This window comes from Pseudophryne corroboree, chromosome 6 (genome assembly GCF_028390025.1).
Source record: "Pseudophryne corroboree isolate aPseCor3 chromosome 6, aPseCor3.hap2, whole genome shotgun sequence".
NCBI lineage: Eukaryota > Metazoa > Chordata > Amphibia > Anura > Myobatrachidae > Pseudophryne > Pseudophryne corroboree.
Genome location: NC_086449.1, coordinates 603,731,567 through 603,751,329, shown reverse-complemented (window position 1 = coordinate 603,751,329; position 19,763 = coordinate 603,731,567). Strand labels below are relative to the sequence as shown.

The window sequence follows — 19,763 nt, the reverse complement described above, 5'->3', positions numbered from 1 at the left end:
GTACATTACATAGAACAGGAGTGCCACTGATGCTGATTGGCACTCTGCTCCTCTGTCAGAGAAGCAAGTCCAGGACACGGAGCAGGGGAAATGGAGAAGAGGTGCTCCCTTCAGGGCTGAAGCCCGGAGGCATCAGACTCCATTGTCTCCGGCAGCTCCGCCCCTGATAGTTGAGGTAAATTATTTTGGTTGCCCTTGTATGCATTGTATGCACTTAGGAGCCCCTGATCAGATTTACATTAACATAGCTTTGAATAATAAGAACTTCAGATATAACTCTGTTGTATGGCCTTCCAGGTATATGGGCTACTTATGCCACTAAACGTGGAGCCAGAATCACGTTACCTCAAGTTTTTTATACTTAGAACAGCATGCAGTAAGCTGTAACACTAATTAATACCACCCAGTACGTTATTTCTATATAAAGTAGGTGCAATCTGCTATACTGTATATTGTTTGTTATACAGGTTGAGTATCCCATATCCAAATATTCCGAAATATGGAATTTTTCGAGTGAGATAGTGAAACCTTTGTTTTATGATGGCTCAATGTACACAAACTTTGTTTAATACACAAAGTTATTAAAAATGTCTCTAACGTCCTTGAGGATGCTGGGACTCCGTAAGGACCATGGGGAATAGACGGGCTCCGCAGGAGATAGGGCACTTTAAGCAAGCTTTGGACTCTGGGTGTGCACTGGCTCCTCCCTCTATGCCTCTCCTCCAGACCTCAGTTAGTTTTACACTGTGCCCAGAGCAGGATGGGTGCACTGCAGAGAGCTCTCCTGAGTTCTCTGCCTAGAAGCATTTTTGTTAGGATTTTTTTCTACTTTTTTACAGGGAGCACTGCTGGCAACAGGCTCCCTGCATCGAGGGACTGAGGAGAGAGGGGCAGACCTTCTTGTCTAAGATAGGCTCTGCTTCCTCGGCTACTGGACACCATTAGCTTCAGAGGGGGTGAACACAGGTTTTTACTGGGCGTCCACCCCCAGAGCCGCGCCGCCGTTCTCCTCACAGAGCCAGAAGAACCGAAGTCAGAAGACGTCAGGCGGCAGAAGCCTTCAGCTTCACTGAGGTAACGCACAGCACTGCAGCTGTGCGTCATTGCTCCCATACACCTCACATACTCCGGTCACTGTAAGGGTGCAGGGGGGGGGCGCCCTGGGCAGCAATATAACACCTCTATTATGGCAAAAGACAATATACATGTACAGGTGGGCACTGTACATGTATATAAAAGAGCCCCCGCCATATTTTAGTAAGTTTGAGCGGGACAGAAGCCCGCCGCCGAGGGGGTGGGGCTTCTCCCTCAGCACTCACCAGCGCCATTTTCTCTCCACAGCACCGCTGAGAGGAAGCTCCCCGGACTCTCCCCCGCTTACACACGGTGAAGGGGTGTTTAAAAGAGAGGGGGGGGGGGCACTTAATTGGCGGATAACATATTATACAGCGCGACTGGGGGAAAAACATTTTGTGTTGGTCTCCAGGGTCATTGCGCTGGGGTGTGTGCTGGCATACTCTCGGTCTCTCCAAAGGGCCTTGAAGGGGATACTGTCTTCAGAAAAGAGGTTCCCTGTGTGTGTGAAGTGTGTCTGTACGCGTGTGTCGACATGTTTGACGAGGAAGGCTCGCTTAATGTGGAGGGGGAGTGCTTGAATGTCATGTCGCCGTCGGCAACACACACACCGGAATGGGTGGATATGCTGAATGTCTTGAATGCAAATGTCAATCTATTGCATAAAAGGTTAGACAAGGCTGAAGCTAGGGATCAGTCAGGTAGCCAGTCCATGCCTGTCCCTGTGGTGCCAGGCCCTTCGGGGTCTCAGAAGCGCACCATATCCCAGATCGATGACACAGATACCGACACGGATACTGACTCTAGTGTCGACTATGAAGATGCAAAATTACAGCCGAGGGTGGCAAAAGGTATTCGGTACATGATTATTGCCATTAAAGAGGTTTTGCATATTACTGAGGAACCCCCTGTCCCTGACACGAGGGTACACATGTATAAAGGGAAAAAGCCTGAAGTCACCTTTCCGTCCTCATTTGAACTGTGTGAATTGTGCGAAAAGGCTTGGGAATCTCCGGATAGGAGACCACAAGTTCCCAAAAGGATTCTTATGGCGTATCCTTTTCCACAAACGGATAGGATACGATGGGAATCTTCACCTAAAGTAGACAAGGCGCTGACACGCTTGTCCAAAAAGGTGGCACTGCCTTCTCAGGATACGGCTTCCCTCAAGGATCCTGCTGATCGCAGGCAGGAAATTACCATGAAGCACATTTACACTCATTCAGGTACTATTGTTAGACCGGCTATGGCATCGGCCTGGGTTTGTAGTGCAGTTGTGGCATGGGCAGATTCCTTATCTACGGAGATTGACACCTTAGATAGGGATGCCATTCAAATGACCATAGAGCATATCAGAGATGCTGCCTTGTATATGAGAGATGCTCAGAGAGACATTTGTTTATTAAGCTCCAGAATAAATGCTATGTCTATTTCTGCTAGGCGGCTCTTGTGGACCCGACAGTGGACGGGAGACGCCGATTCAAAGCGGCATATGGAGTCCTTGCCTTACAAAGGGGAGGAGTTGTTTGGAGACGGCCTCTCGGACCTTGTCTCTACTGCTACGGCTGGTAAGTCGAATTTCTTACCTTATGTCCCCCCGCAGCATACAAAAAAGGCACCTCATTATCAAATGCAGTCCTTTCGTTCCAATAAAAACAAAAAGGTACGGGGATCGTCCTTTGTTGCCAGAGGGAAAGGCAGGGGAAAGAAGCTGCACACAGCTAGTTCCCAAGAGCAGAAGTCCTCCCCTGCGTCTGCAAAGTCCACCGCATGACGCTGGGGCTTCCCGGTGGGAGGCAGATCTAGTGGGGGCTCGTCTTCGGTTTTTCAGCCACGTCTGGGTTCACTCGCAGGTGGATCCCTGGGCGTTAGAGATTGTTTCTCAAGGATACAGGCTGGAATTCGAAGACTTACCTCCTCGCCGGTTTTTCAAGTCTGCTCTGCTGGCTTCCCCGTCAGAGAGGGAGCTAGTGTTGGCAGCAATCCAAAAATTGTATATTCAACAGGTGATTGTCACAGTTCCTCATCTCCAGCAAGGAGAGGGATATTACTCAACCCTGTTTGTGCTCCCGAAACCGGACGGTTCGGTCAGACCCATTTTAAACCTAAAATCCCTGAACCTGTACTTGAAGAGGTTCAAAATGGAATCACTCAGGGCGGTCATCGCCAGCCTGGAGGGGGGGATTGGATGGTGTCCCTGGACATAAAGGATGCTTACCTTCATGTTCCGGTATTCCCCCCCTCATCAGACGTTCCTGAGATTTGCAGTGCAGGACTGTCACTACCAATTTCAGACGTTGCCGTTTGGGCTTTCCATGGCCCCGAGAATTTTCACCAAGGTAATGGCGGAAATTATGGTGCTCCTGCGCAGGCAGGGGGTCACAATTATCCCATACTTGGACGATCTCCTCATAAAGGCGAGATCTCTGGAGAAGTTGCGTGACAGCGTGTCTCTGTCCATGAAGACGTTGCAGTTACACGGCTGGATTCTCAATATACCGAAGTCCCAGCTAGTCCCTACAATGCGTCTAACTTTTTTGGGCCTAATTCTAGACACAGACCAGAAAAAGGTTTTTCTTCCGGTCGAAAAGGTTCAGGAGCTCATAGCCCTGGTCAGGAACCTATTAAAACCAAAACAGGTTTCAGTGCATCATTGCACGCGGGTCCTGGGGAAGATGGTGGCTTCATACGAGGCCATCCCTTTCGGCAGGTTCCATGCAAGGACTTTTCAATGGGACCTCTTGGACAAGTGATCCGGGTCCCATTTACAAATGCATCGAAGGATCACCCTGTCTCCCAGGACCAGGGTATCTCTCCTGTGGTGGCTGCACAGTGCTCACCTACTAGAGGGTCGCAGGTTCGGCATTCAGGACTGGGTCCTGGTGACCACGGACGCAAGCCTCCGAGGCTGGGGAGCAGTCACACTGGGAAGAAATTTCCAAGGTCTCTGGTCAAATCTAGAGACTTGTCTCCACATCAACGTCCTGGAGTTGAGGGCCATATACAACGCCCTGCGTCAAGCGGAGGAATTGCTTCGGGAAAAACCGGTTCTGATTCAATCAGACAATGTCACGGCAGTGGCTCATATAAACCGCCAAGGCGGAACAAGGAGCAGAGTGGCCATGGCAGAAGCGACCAGGATTCTACGCTGGGCGGAAGGCCATGTAAGCGCGCTATCAGCAGTGTTCATCCCGGGGGTGGACAACTGGGAGGCGGACTTTCTCAGCAGGCACGACCTGCATCCGGGAGAGTGGGGACTTCATCAAGAAGTCTTCGCACAGATCACGGGTCGGTGGGGACTGCCTCAAATAGACATGATGGCATCCCGTCTCAACAAAAAGCTAAAGCGGTATTGCGCCAGGTCAAGGGACCCTCAGGCGGTAGCGGTAGACGCTCTGGTGACACCTTGGGTGTTCAGATCGGTCTATGTGTTTCCTCCTCTTCCTCTCATACCCAAAGTGTTGAGAATAATAAGAATAAGCAGGGTCAGAACAATCCTCATTGTCCCAGATTGGCCACGGAGGACTTGGTATCCGGAGCTGCAAGAGTTGCTCACAGAAGATCCGTGGCCTCTTCATCTAAGGCAGGACCTGCTGCGGCAGGGGCCCTGTCTGTTCCAAGACTTACCGCGGCTGCGTTTGACGGCATGGCGGTTGAACGCCGGATCCTAGCGGAAAAAGGGATTCCGGAGGAGGTCATTCCTACCCTGATCAAGGCTAGGAAAGACGTGACGTTAACACATTATCACCAAATATGGCGAAAATATGTTTCTTGGTGTGAGGCCAGAGCTGCTCCTAGGAAGGAGTTCCATTTGGGCCGTCTACTTCACTTCCTTCAAACAGGAGTGATTTTGGGCCTAAAATTAGGGTCCATAAAGGTCCAAATTTCGTCCTTATCCATTTTCTTCCAAAGAGAATTAGCCTCTCTTCCTGAAGTACAGACTTTTGTGAAGGGTGTGCTGCATATTCAGCCTCCCTTTGTGCCTCCGGTGGCGCCTTGGGATCTTAACGTGGTGTTAAGTTTCCTCAAGTCACTTTGGTTTGAACCACTCAAAACTGTGGAGTTGGAATACCTCACGTGGAAAGTGGTCATGTTGTTGGCATTGGCTTCGGCAAGACGTGTTTCAGAATTGGCGGCTTTATCACATAAAAGCCCATACTTGGTTTTTCACGTGGATAGGGCAGAGTTGAGGACTCGTCCTCACTTTCTGCCAAAAGTGGTCTCATCTTTTCATGTGAACCAACCTATTGTCGTGCCTGTGGCTACACGGGACTTGGAGGATTCCGAGTCCCTGGATGTGGTCAGGGCTTTGAAGATTTATGTGACCAGAACGGCTAGAATCAGGAAGACTGAAGCTCTGTTTGTTCTGTATGCGGCCAACAAGGTTGGCGCTCCTGCTTCAAAGCTGACTATTGCTCGCTGGATCTGTAATACGATTCAGCAGGCGCATTCTACGGCAGGTTTGTCATTGCCTAAATCGGTTAAGGCCCATTCCACTAGCAAAGTGGGCTTTTCTTGGGCGGCTGCCCGAGGGGTCTCGTCATTAGTTGTGCCGAGCAGCTACTTTGTCGGGGTCTAACACCTTTGCAAAGTTCTATAAGTTTGATACCCTGGCTGAGGAGGACCTCCTGTTTGCTCAATCGGTGCTGCAGAGTCATCCGCACTCTCCCGCCCGTTTGGGAGCTTTGGTATAATCCCCATGGTCCTTACGGAGTCCCAGCATCCTCAAGGACGTTGGAGAAAATAGATTTACCGGTAAGTAAAATCTTATTTCTCGTAGTCTGTAGAGGATGCTGGGCGCCCGTCCCAAGTGTGGACTTATTCTGCAAGACTTGTATATAGTTGCTTACATAAGGGTTATGTTATAGTTTATCGGTTTAACCGAGGCTATGTTGTTCATACTGTTGATTGGGTAGTGTATCACAAGTTATACGGTGTGATTGGTGTGGCTGGTATGGATCTCGCCCTTAGATTTACAAAAATCCTTCCGTGTACTGTCCATCTCCTCTGGGCACAGTTTCCCTAACTGAGGTCTGGAGGAGGGGCATAGAGGGAGGAGCCAGTGCACACCCAGAGTCCAAAGCTTTCTTAAAGTGCCCTATCTCCTGCGGAGCCCGTCTATTCCCCATGGTCCTTACGGAGTCGCAGCATCCTCTACGGACTACGAGAAATAGATTTACCGGTAAGTAAAATCTTATTATTGTATTGAATGAAGATCAGGCTGTGTATATAAGGTGTATGTGAAACAAATGAATTGTGTGAATGTACACACACATTGCTTAATGTACAAAGTTATTACAAATATTGTATAAAATGACCTTAAGGCTGTGTTTATGAAACATAAATGCATTCTGTGCTTAGACTTGGGTCCCATCACCATGATCTCATTATGGTATGCAATTATTCCAAAATACGGAAAAATCCCATATCCAAAATACCTCTGGACCCAAGCATTTTGGATAAGGGATACTCAACCTGTATCAACAAATGATATATTGCGAGTACATTGTCGGGTGTGTACAGCCGACATGACTGTGATCTTAGTCATTCACAGACTCACCGTATCGGCGCTGCAACATAATATATATATATATATATATATATATATATATATATATATATATATATATATATATATATATATATATATATATATATATATATATATATATATATATATATATATATTCTCTTGCTTAACTATTGGTACATCTAGCTGTGTGTATGACTGACCGACCTGTTAAGTGGCCGCAGGAACCACCAACAATAATATCACAACTGGACAGGCAAATTGAATTGCTTGCACAGCTGTGATGTCTGACCACACAGGTTGGTAAGTGCACATCGGTAGGTAGATCTGTTGCTTACCAAGCTTAAGAGATAAGTGGGGGCCCGTGAGCAATCCCCACCCTCCAGTACCTGTTGCCAGCAGCGCCTCTTTACAGTGATGTCTTTGGAAAGGGAGTGCATATGCAGAAGATAGCAAAGACTCTGGCACAGTACTAGTGTCTTTGCTAAAAAAACAGGACCACTGGTTAAGTAAAGGTTTTGTTTTGTTTTGTTTAATTATTGTTTAAGACATGGAATTGTGCAGCCGGGTCTCACGGAAGATGAATTGTGGAGAGCAAAATATGTGTATGATTCTGCCTTCCACCCTGATACCGAGGAAAAGATGATTCTGATTGGAAGGATGTCCGCTCAGGTGCCAATGAATATGACCATCACAGGATGCATGATGACCTTTTACAGGTGAGAAGCAAGACTAACTTCATTTGATGCTTTACCTGTATATTTCCTATTCTGTTGAATGCAGTTTTCTCAGTTTCAGTCACATTTGTCCCCATGTCCGTTTTGTTTGTATGATAATCCCCTCACAATACAATGTTAGCCTAGTTGCAGACGTCAGTGTGACGCAGTTTTGGGTACCATCCCTTCATAGAGGCACTATTTGTACTGGTCAGCACTGGGCTAGGGGTGGTATTCATGTGACCGCCGGTCAGCTGACCGACAGTCACATGACCTCCTCCGTGAGCCCGACGGCTCACTATCCCGATGGTCTGCATGCCGACCAACAGGGACTATTTCCACTCGTGGGTGTCCACGACACCCATAGAGTGGGAATAGAACCAGTGGCGACCGCAGGTCGCCACCGAGCCCGCAGCGTGGCGAACGCAGCGAGCCCGCAAGGGGCTTGCTGCACTCGCCCCTCCCCGCCGGGATCCCGGCGTCGGTATGCTGCCGGGATCCCGGCGTCAGTAAGGTGACCGGCGGTCAGGAGACCGCCGGTCACCAGTACTACACCCCTGGGCTAGGCCTCTTCAAGGAGAACCCACACTCTCGTATGACCCTCTATTATAGTTTGCAATGATTTGGCAGCATAGCATGTGTTTAGGTGTTTAAAGCTAACATTAGTCTTGGAGAAATCCTACTGCATGGATTATGCAATGAACGCTGAATCACTTCCCATTAATAGATACACTTCCAATGAATTTATATATCTGTATATGAAGAATGAAATCAAATCTGATATGTAGCCTTTGCTCCAGGTAGCATGTGAAACCTCATTTTCTGCTTGAGGAGATGCAATGAGCAGGGCAGACATTATGTGTGTATATTTGTCAGAGGTCACCAGAAAGGTTGCACTGTGCATACGTGAATAGAACTGGAGCCCAGATGTTCATGTTACATCCCCACTGACTGCTGCCTCTAAGCTGCGTCATATAAATGCCTGTAAATGCTGTTTTATATTTTTAGAACGACGCCAGCCGTGATCTTTTGGCAGTGGATTAATCAGTCTTTTAATGCCATCGTTAACTACACAAACAGGAGTGGAGATGCTCCCATCACAGGAAGGTAAGAGGATGTACTGAATGTGGCTACCGTATTTGCTAGTCACTTTTTCATTCCTTTGCCAATATAGGTTTATACTATAGTCTTTTGCATGTGGAAAGTGAGGGTCATTGTGTCAAAATAATAACTGGCTGAAGATTGTTGTCAGAGATTGGAAGTGGGACATTTGTTTTATATATGCATATTTGTTTATAATTCAAGGTCATGTTTGCATTCTTGTAAAATATTATTGTCCTCCACTGAAAAGGCCAACTTGTTACGAGACTGACCACGTGTTTATATTTGGAAGTTTGATCAGCATTTCATACGGAATATGGGATTTCCTCATTTTAATGGTCTGATTTTGCACATAAATCCAAAAATCTGATTTTGTTTTATTTTGCTGGGATGGATATTGAAAGAACAGCTAGGGTGGTGAAGAAACTTATTTGGAGCGGTCTCCAATTTAGCAGGGGTCCACAGAGTCCCTTTATTCCCACAGATTTATTACCGCAAGGTTATAATCGGTACTTAGACACTAGGTACTTAGATACTAGGTCTTACACCAAATTGTACATATATGGGGGTATGTCGAGCAGTTGTTTGTAAATTATTATACTGGGCGGGATGTACTAAATGACATTGCGGCCCAATGCCACAATGCTAATCGCATATGTACTTACATATGCGATTAGCATTGCGGAGGACGGCTCTTCCGATAAGAGCTGTACTCCGCGATCCCCTGCGGCAGCCTGACTTCTGGGATTCGGTCCCGCGAGTCAGTCTGCTCATGCGCAGAATGACTGGGGGCGGGCGCGGGGCATGCTGGGAGGGATCTGATCTGATCCCTCACACAGTGCTGCGGAGAGAAGCCCATAGGCTTCTATGGGGTATCGCCAGCAAAAGCTGGAAAACCCCTCCGTGGCGCTGACCTGGCGGCTGGGGCATAGCACATTCCGAAAATGCGGTAAACGGAAGTTTACTGCATTTTCTGTTTAGTACATCTCGCCCACTGTGTTTATACAGTTTTTGTTTTGCTTTTAATTACAATTTTTTTTTGAGGCCGTGGGCAATATGTAATAGCCTGCTAAGTGCCGGGTGTTTGGGAATTTTTGCAAGTCTGCCTGTATTTTTAAAGCGCCAATCATTTGACATGGCAAATTGACCTGTTTTGCCTTGTAAATGATTGCTGCTTTAAAAATACTGAAAGATTCCTGAACAGCCTGAACTTTGCAGGCTATTACATATTGGGGGTAATTCCAAGTTGATCGCAGCAGGAATTCTGCAATTGGGCAAAACCATGTGCACTGCAGGGGAGGCAGATATAACATGTGCAGAGAGAGTTAGATTTGGGTGTGGTGTGTTCAATCTGCAATCTAATTTGCAGTGTAAGAATAAAGCAGCCAGTATTTACCCTGCACAGAAATAAAATAACCCACCCAAATCTAACTCTCTGCAAATGTTATATCTGCCACACCTGCAGTGCACATGGTTTTGCCCAACTGCTAAAAAAATTCCTGCTGCGATCAACTTGGAATTACCCCCATTGCTCCATATCTCTGATTATGCCCATTTAGTCTTGGTCTTCTATGCTAATAAGCTGGATATAATTGTAATTATTGGCAAAACAAAAATTACGCTTTTCTAGGCACTTAAAATGTTTATTAAACTGGTATATTTTTTCTGGTCTAGCATTGACCTTTTAACTTTATTTCGCCACGCATGTCTCTACTAATGGTTTCAAATCTGTTTTGTTTCGTTATCACATTCATGATTTTGTTTTCTTTTTTGTTGTATAAGTAATGTTGGTTGCTGCTAACTACCAGAAAGCATTGAGTGAAGCCCTGGTGTAATAGCAGTGTGCAAATAAAAAGTCAGTCTGGCCTGTGTTTAAGTACCTGTGAGCGCCTTGAGTCCTACTGGAGAAAAAGCGCTGCGTAAATAAAATGATTATCTCCGCCAGCTGTGTGGTGTACACTGGTAGCACTACTTTTTGTTTTCTCCACTTTCACCTACAGTTATTGTTTCATATGCAATTAGGTTTAGTTAGTAATATTTTTTTGCCACATTAAAATAGTTGACATTTACAAGAAACTGCGGGTGTTTATGATGACATATATATGTAATAACCGTCATAAAGAAACCAATTTATTATTATTAATTACATTTAGTCATTCACACCAGTCCCTGCCCTAATGGAGCTCACAATCTATATTCCCCACACACCTAAAGCATAGAGATGAAATGCACTGTACTGTAACAGCACAGCCCATTAATGCAGGTGTCATTATAATCACTGTATGCTTAAAGTGGTGAAAGCACTGTCCACTGGTGTCCAGCTCCAACACTATCCTAGGTAAGCGGAATACTGAATGTGGTTCTGGGAGAGGGGAAAGCATATTACATGAGACCTTTCAAACAATGGCCTATTAAACCATCCCAGCATACTTAAGCTGAAAGATCTGCAATGGTTTCTCTTTGATGGTTTCCAGAACAAAGCACTACGCGGTGTTCCACTATGTAAACATCCTGGAATACATTGGTGGATGCTATGACTGTACCTTTGTGCCATTGTAGGGCATAGTTCCTAAATTCCACCTACCTTTCATTATTGTCATTCGTTTACATGCTTTCACGTAATGCTTTTCCCGTGCACAGTCACACACTTTTACCTCTTGTTGTTTTAGCGAACTGGGAACAGCTTATGTTTCCGCCACCACAGGTGCTGTTGCCACTGCTCTAGGACTTAACGCACTAACCAAGGTATTTCATGTGTTGTGCTTATATGATGTCTTTAATTATCCAACTGACTAATATCCATTTCATCAGTGTTTACTTGTAACCTTTCATGTCCAGCAGGTGATGCAGGAATCAGGTAACTGTGCCTGAAATATGGGGTGAGCCTTGTATGTGACGTTACAGTATAAATGATTTATTGAGCAACTGATGTCCTATGCCTTGGCTGTATCAAAATATCTGTTCTAATATGCAGGGAATCCGCATCTCACTTATAAAGACTGGCGTTCATCCTGCACTAATAGGGCTCAAATCTCCAATTTATTTTTCTGCTTGAATTGTGCATAGTACAGGGAAATATGTGCTGCAGCCTGCTGTGTACATAATATGGGCCCATTCTGAGGTCTCTCGGACCTGCTCTGCAATATAAAATTTCTGATAAATGACCATGAACCTAAACAAAACAGAAGGTGTAACTGCACTGAGAGAGTAGACCCTTAAAATCCTGACATGGATAACCACAATTTTGTATGTAAGATGGTCAGGGGGTGCACCCTGCAATATTATCTTGCATACAGAAGAATGTACCCAAACCTCAAAGAAATTCCTTTTGGGGAACATTCTTCTGCATTTCCTTCCTTTTTTATGTGTGAAAGTGGCCATGACCTTAAGGATGTTGTATGCTTGTATACTGTGAAAGGATTATTACATATGAATTGAGGGCTGATATGATGGAATTATGTGCAGAGGCAAAAAGAACAGCAAATTTGAGTTTGTAATATCTTTCCTGAAAATAGGTAAGTCTTCTAATAAGCATATTATTACGCTCCTAATTATTTCATTAGACAAATCCAAAAGAAATTCAAACTAGAGTGTCATATTAAATAGCACTTTATTAGGGACAACTATTCCCCATCACCATAAACCTGTATAGTCATTCTTTGTGCTGTGGCTTATCCCAGAAAAGCAGTTCAACACATTAGATCCAAAATCTTGAACCTGAGATGTGACGTGAGGGCCAGCAGGTGTGTAAAAGGTTCTGTAGTCGGAAGAACACGACTCGAGGATAGACACCAGACCCAATCAATACAGCTAAGTATAATTTCCTGGCTCTTGCATAATGCACAGTATGGACATTTATGAAAGACTCAAAAAACAAAAAAAATTGATTCAATCACTGTTTGTCACATTTATGACAGGTATGCAGATTTATTTATGTGTCTTTATTCTGGTGTTTTTGGCGAGTAATGTATGAATAGTGAGATGTATGATCATCACTTTTGCCCTCTAAGGGGTCCATTCAGTTAGGCAAGAAAGGGGTCCTGCGAGCTGTGTTCTCAGTAAATTTGCGCACTGAATTGCATTTGCAAATTAATTTCTTAAATTGCATTGTATTTTCCCAGCAAATTCTGTTTTTTTGTTTTTGTTTTTTTCATGCACTTGTCACAGATTATTTTTTGAAGAAAAGTTGTGCAAGCTTGACGCAAGTCCCACAAATCGTTATTTCTAATTGAATCTCGCTGATGCGCACATTGCTGCAATGTATGCGAGTTGCGTGATGTAAGTTTCCTATCGCAAACTAGCATTTAATTGAATTGACCCCTAAGACTACTTGGCTACTCAGTGATTCTCTCTGGCTACAAATGAAGTCTTTTAAGCAGAGCTGAATCCATCCCAAGCATGTTGGTACTACCTAGACATCCACAAATCAGTTATCCTGATTGCTAAAGTTTCTTGTAAATCAAACTGAGAATCTAAGCTGTCTTCATCCCAAATAGGGGTGTAACAGATGCAACCAAGCTTAAATTAAATGTACAGTATTAAATTACGAGGGAAGTATTTAATTTTTTTTTCGTCAGTCAAGTTTGCATGCGCTCAAACCATTTAGTGAAGCAGCTGGACCAGTCTGAAGCAGGTATGTCTTCTACACTGCAGCTTCTGGTGACTCAAAACATGTCCCATGCATTTTGTACTTGATTTGTGGGGACAAGAAGAAGTTGCAGGTGGCCAGAGCTTGACTGTACGATGAATGACCAAGCTCCTGGATGCGTTCATGTGCAAGAAAATACAGCACTTTCCTGGACTTGTGAGCAGGTGCACTGTCTTGATAGAGCCTGGAATTGGCTTCCAGCACTTACGGCAGTCATTGATTGGCGTACCAGTCCCCATTGTACGCTGTGAATGTACGCTGCTGCACAGTCGGTACAGTAGCTACATAACCAGTCTAGGCCATAAAAACAGCCACCATTTGCTTGGCCACGGCACACTGCGCTTACATCGGAACTTCTGTGGTGGCGCACCTCCAACTGTGTTCCACTGGGCCGACTGTTGTGTGGTCTCTGGGTCGACACTGTAGATGCAGGATTCGTGTCCTACATCAAACTATGGTCACCCTGGTTTGATTACGGTCACCTGCACGGTAGCATCGGTCTCCTCTGTGATGGCACAAGTCGACTGCAGCACTCCTAGTCTTACAGGGACCGTCTCCCGCTACGAAATTCTGCAAACCATTCATTCACAATGGTTTGGGATGGTGCTTCCTCCCCCAAAGCAGCTTGTAGTCAGTCATAACTCTCTTCCTGTTGCAGAACACTCTTGTAGTTGTAGATCCAGTGGCCTCTGTTCAGCTCCATAATGAGTTTGTGAAGGAAGTAAACATGCTGACTTCTTCGGTTCTGTGCCTTGACCTTTCACAAGAACTTTACTCCAAGATTACAAGTTACAACCAGACAGGTTGTTTCTACTCTAGCTATGCATTGCACACCCCTCGTACTAGTAGGGGGAACCAGCATATGCCGGTCCACCTCTGTCTGCCCCCACTTCTTACCCCGTTCCAGTTGTCTACAATGCGAGTTGTTGGATCCTTAGGTGCATACAACAGCTCCCACTGCACAAGTCAGATAAGGGACAGACCTTAGGAAATTATCATTTACTAGTTACCAGCCTGTCAAAATGACGGAACAACATAACAGTGATGTCAGCGCCGGCGGCTGTGCACTCTCGAGCAGAGCAACACATTAATTGCTCTGTCGGGCGCCTTCTAGTGGCCGCTGGCGCACAAAATGCTTGAATTCCTCCCATAGAAGTGAGGAGCAGTATTAGCGTTTTATTATGTAGGATGGTGGTGTTAGTTTCGTTTGCTTGAAGTAGTAAAAAGCCAGCAGAGCTAGTGAGGGATTTCCAATTGTAGAATACATATGGTAATACATTATTATTATTAATATTATTATTATTATTTTCTTTTTACTGAGAATAGTGGCATAATTTCTGGAGACAGCAGAAACATTTTCCTGAAGGCACCAGCTCAGTATAGACACCTGGGGGCAGAGCCGCCATTAGAGGGTACAGGATATATTTGTTTACTAGCTATTTACATTCAGAATGCTCTCTTTTGTTCACACAGATGTTCACTTACAGATGGAGCCACGCTAAGCGTTGTTACTTCTGTGCCTAGGCGTGCCTAACGCCATGAGCGCCGCTGTGCGTGCCCGTTACGGAGATGCGCCCCAACTGATCACCTTGTCACGCTGGGAGTGCACGCCTGCGATGGAGTAGCCTCAGATGAGCATGGCTCCATCTGTATTTAGGGAGGCCAAAGCCATGGGGTGAAATGGCACGGTACTCATTTGTGTACAAGGCATTTGCCATGGAAGGTAGATATGCGGGAAAGTAGATGAGCATGTTGTCTTTTTACAATTCCACGTAGCATACACTTATGTGGATATCCTGGTCCGTGTATTACAATGCATCCGGAAAGTATTCACAGCGCTTCACTTTTCTCTATCGTCCTAGTGGATGCTGGGGTTCCTGAAAGGACCATGGGGAATAGCGGCTCCGCAGGAGACAGGGCACAAAAAGTAAAGCTTTTCAAGATCAGGTGGTGTGCACTGGCTCCTCCCCCTATGACCCTCCTCCAGACTCCAGTTAGATTTTTGTGCCCGGCCGAGAAGGGTGCAATCTAGGTGGCTCTCCTAAAGAGCTGCTTAGAAAAAGTTTAGCTAGGTTTTTTATTTTACAGTGATTCCTGCTGGCGACAGGATCACTGCAGCGAGGGACTGAGGGGAGAAGGAGTCAACTCACCTGCGTGCAGGATGGATTGGCTTCTTGGCTACTGGACATCAAGCTCCAGAGGGACGATCACAGGTACAGCCTGGATGGTCACCGGAGCCGCGCCGCCGGCCCCCTTGCAGATGCTGAAGTCAGAAGAGGTCCAGAATCGGCGGCTGAAGACTCCTGCAGTCTTCTAAAGGTAGCGCACAGCACTGCAGCTGTGCGCCATTTTCCTCTCAGCACACTTCACACGGCAGTCACTGAGGGTGCAGGGCGCTGGGAGGGGGGCGCCCTGGGAGGCAAATGTAACCTATATAAAGGCTAAAAATACCTCACATATAGCCCCCAGAGGCTATATGGAGATATTTAACCCCTGCCTGATTTCTCTAAATAGCGGGAGACGAGCCCGCCAGAAAAGGGGCGGGGCCTATCTCCTCAGCACACGGCGCCATTTCCTCTCACAGCTCCGCTGGTCAGGACGGCTCCCAAGTCTCTCCCCTGCACTGCACTACAGAAACAGGGTAAAACAGAGAGGGGGGGCAAATTTATGGCGATATTTTGATATAACAAAGCAGCTATAAGGGAGCACTTATTATAAGGCTATCCCTGATATATATATATATATATATATATATATATATATATATATATATATAGCGCTTTTGGTGTGTGCTGGCAAACTCTCCCTCTGTCTCCCCAAAGGGCTAGTGGGTCCTGTCTTCGTTAGGAGCATTCCCTGTGTGTCTGCTGTGTGTCGGTACGTGTGTGTCGACATGTATGAGGACGATATTGGCGTGGAGGCGGAGCAATTGCCAAATATGAGGATGTCACCCCCTAGGGAGTCGACACCAGAATGGATGCCTTTATTTATGGAACTACGGGATAGTGTCAACACGCTAAAGCAGTCGTTTGACGACATGAGACGGCCGGACAATCAATTAGTGCCTGTCCAGGCGACTCAAACACCGTCAGGGGCTGTGAAACGCCCTTTGCCTCAGTCGGTCGACACAGACCCAGACACAGGCGATGACTCCAGTGGTGACGGTGACGAATCAACCGTATTTTCGAGTAGGGCCACACGTTATATGATTTTGGCAATGAAGGAGGCGTTACATTTAGCTGATACTACAGGTACCACTAAACAGGGTATTATGTGGGGTGTGAAAAAACTACCTATAGTTTTTCCTGAATCAGAAGAACTAAATGACGTGTGTAATGAAGCGTGGGTTGCCCCTGATAAAAAGCTGATAATTTCAAAGAAATTACTGGCATTATACCCTTTCCCGCCAGAGGTTAGGGAGCGCTGGGAAACACCTCCTAGGGTGGACAAGGCGCTAACACGCTTATCTAAACAAGTGGCGTTACCCTCTCCTGAGACGGCCGCACTTAAAGATCCATCAGATAGGAGGATGGAAAATATCCAAAAAAGTATATACACACATGCAGGTGTTATACTACGACCAGCTATAGCGACTGCCTGGATGTGCAGTGCTGGGGTAGTTTGGTCAGAGTCCCTGATTGAAAATATTGATACCCTGGACAGGGACAATATTTTACTGTCGTTAGAACAAATAAAGGATGCATTTCTTTATATGCGTGATGCACAGAGGGATATCTGCACACTGGCATCACGGGTAAGTGCTATGTCCATTTCGGCCAGAAGAGCTTTATGGACGCGACAGTGGACAGGCGATGCGGATTCAAAACGGCATATGGAAGTTTTGCAGTATAAAGGGGAGGAGTTATTTGGAGTCGGTCTATCAGATTTGGTGGCCACGGCTACAGCCGGGAAATCCACCTTTCTACCTCAAGTCACTCCCCAACAGAAAAAGGCACCGACCTTTCAACCGCAGCCCTTTCGTTCCTTTAAAAATAAGAGAGCAAAGGGCTATTCATATCTGCCACGAGGCAGAGGTCGAGGGAAGAGACAGCAACAGGCAGCTCCTTCCCAGGATCAGAAGCCCTCCCCGGCTTCTACAAAAGCCTCAGCATGACGCTGGGGCTTCTCAAGCGGACTCGGGGACGGTGGGGGGTCGTCTCAAAAATTACAGCGCGCAGTGGGCTCACTCGCAAGTAGATCCCTGGATCCTGCAGATAATATCTCAGGGGTACAGGTTGGAATTAGAGACAGATCCACCTCGCCGTTTCCTGAAGTCTGCTTTACCAACGTCCCCCTCCGAAAGGGAGACGGTTTTGGAAGCCATTCACAAGCTGTACTCTCAGCAGGTGATAGTCAAGGTACCTCTTCTGCAACAAGGGAAGGGGTATTATTCCACTCTTTTTGTGGTACCGAAGCCGGATGGCTCGGTAAGGCCTATTCTAAATCTGAAGTCCTTGAACCTGTACATAAAGAAGTTCAAGTTCAAGATGGAGTCACTCAGAGCAGTGATAGCGAACCTGGAAGAGGGGGACTTTATGGTATCCTTGGACATCAAGGATGCGTATCTCCACGTTCCAATTTACCCCTCACACCAGGGGTACCTCAGGTTCGTTGTACAAAACTGTCACTATCAGTTTCAGACGCTGCCGTTCGGATTGTCCACGGCACCTCGGGTCTTTACAAAGGTAATGGCCGAGATGATGATTCTTCTTCGAAGAAAAGGCGTATTAATTATCCCATACTTGGACGATCTCCTAATAAGGGCAAGGTCCAGAGAACAGCTAGAGATGGGATTAGCACTGTCTCAAGAAGTGCTAAAACAGCACGGGTGGATTCTGAATATTCCAAAATCCCAGTTAATGCCGACAACTCGTCTGCTGTTCCTAGGGATGATTCTGGACACGGTTCAGAAAAAGGTTTTTCTCCCGGAGGAAAAAGCCAAGGAGTTATCCGAGCTTGTCAGGAACCTCCTAAAACCAGAAAAGGTGTCTGTACATCAATGCACAAGAGTCCTGGGAAAAATGGTGGCTTCTTACGAAGCAATTCCATTAGGCAGATTCCACGCAAGAATTTTCCAAAGGGATCTGTTGGACAAATGGTCAGGCTCGCATCTTCAGATGCACCTACGGATAACCCTGTCTCCAAGGACAAGGGTGTCTCTTCTGTGGTGGTTGCAGAGTCCTCATCTATTGGAGGGCCGCAGATTCGGCATACAGGATTGGATCCTGGTGACCACGGACGCCAGCCTGAGAGGCTGGGGAGCAGTCACACAAGGAAGAAACTTCCAGGGAGTATGGACGAGCCTGGAAACGTCTCTTCACATAAACATTCTGGAACTAAGAGCAATATACAATGCTCTAAGCCAGGCAGAACCTCTGCTTCAAGGAAAACCGGTGTTGATCCAGTCGGACAACATCACGGCAGTCGCCCATGTGAACAGACAGGGCGGCACAAGAAGCAGGAGTGCAATGGCAGAAGCTGCAAGGATTCTTCGCTGGGCAGAGAATCATGTGATAGCACTGTCAGCAGTGTTCATCCCGGGAGTGGACAACTGGGAAGCAGACTTCCTCAGCAGACACGATCTTCACCCGGGAGAGTGGGGACTTCATCCAGAAGTCTTCCACATGCTGGTAACCCGTTGGGAAAGACCAATGGTGGACATGATGGCGTCTCGCCTCAACAAAAAACTGGACAGGTATTGCGCCAGGTCAAGAGATCCGCAGGCAATAGCTGTGGACGCGCTGGTAACGCCTTGGGTGTACCAGTCGGTGTATGTGTTTCCTCCTCTGCCTCTCATACCAAAAGTATTGAGAATTATACGGCAAAGAGGCGTGAGAACGATACTAGTGGTTCCGGATTGGCCAAGAAGGACTTGGTACCCGGAACTTCAAGAGATGATCACGGAAGATCCGTGGCCTCTACCTCTATGGAGGGACTTGCTTCAGCAGGGTCCCTGTCTGTTTCAAGACTTACCGCGGCTGCGTTTGACGGCATGGCGGTTGAACGCCGGATCCTAAAGGAAAAAGGCATGCCGGAAGAAGTCATTCCTACTTTGATTAAAGCAAGGAAGGAAGTAACCGTGCAACATTATCACCGAATTTGGCGAAAATATGTTGCGTGGTGCGAAGATCGGAGTGCTCCGACGGAGGAATTTCAACTGGGTCGATTCCTACATTTCCTGCAATCAGGATTGTCTATGGGTCTCAAATTGGGATCTATTAAGGTTCAAATTTCGGCCCTGTCGATTTTCTTTCAAAAAGAATTGGCTTCAGTCCCTGAAGTCCAGACCTTTGTTAAGGGAGTGCTGCATATACAGCCTCCTGTGGTGCCTCCAGTGGCACCGTGGGATCTCAATGTGGTTTTGGACTTCCTAAAATCTCATTGGTTTGAACCACTAAAAAAGGTGGATTTGAAATATCTCACATGGAAAGTGACCATGCTTCTAGCCCTGGCTTCGGCCAGGAGAGTGTCAGAACTGGCAGCTTTATCTTACAAAAGCCCATATCTGATTTTCCATTCGGACAGGGCAGAACTGCGGACTCGTCCGCATTTTCTCCCTAAGGTGGTGTCAGCATTTCATCTGAACCAGCCTATTGTAGTGCCTGCGGCTACAAGTGACTTGGAGGACTCCAAGTTACTGGACGTTGTCAGAGCATTAAAAATATATATTGCAAGGACAGCTGGAGTCAGAAAA

The 19,763-nt window shown here is 46.4% G+C and overlaps 1 protein-coding gene across 6 annotated transcripts in view; it reads left to right on the top strand.

The window, feature by feature from the left end:
* Positions 1 to 19,763, top strand: part of SFXN1 (sideroflexin 1) — a 65,660-nt gene that overhangs the window by 21,933 nt on the left and 23,964 nt on the right. For all 6 annotated transcript variants that reach the window (XM_063928054.1, XM_063928053.1, XM_063928051.1 and 3 more), the window contains exons 3-5: positions 7,153 to 7,323; positions 8,329 to 8,427; positions 11,091 to 11,166. In XM_063928054.1, the coding sequence (XP_063784124.1) occupies positions 7,153 to 7,323; positions 8,329 to 8,427; positions 11,091 to 11,166 (346 nt within the window). The remainder of the gene's footprint in view (positions 1 to 7,152; positions 7,324 to 8,328; positions 8,428 to 11,090; positions 11,167 to 19,763) is intronic.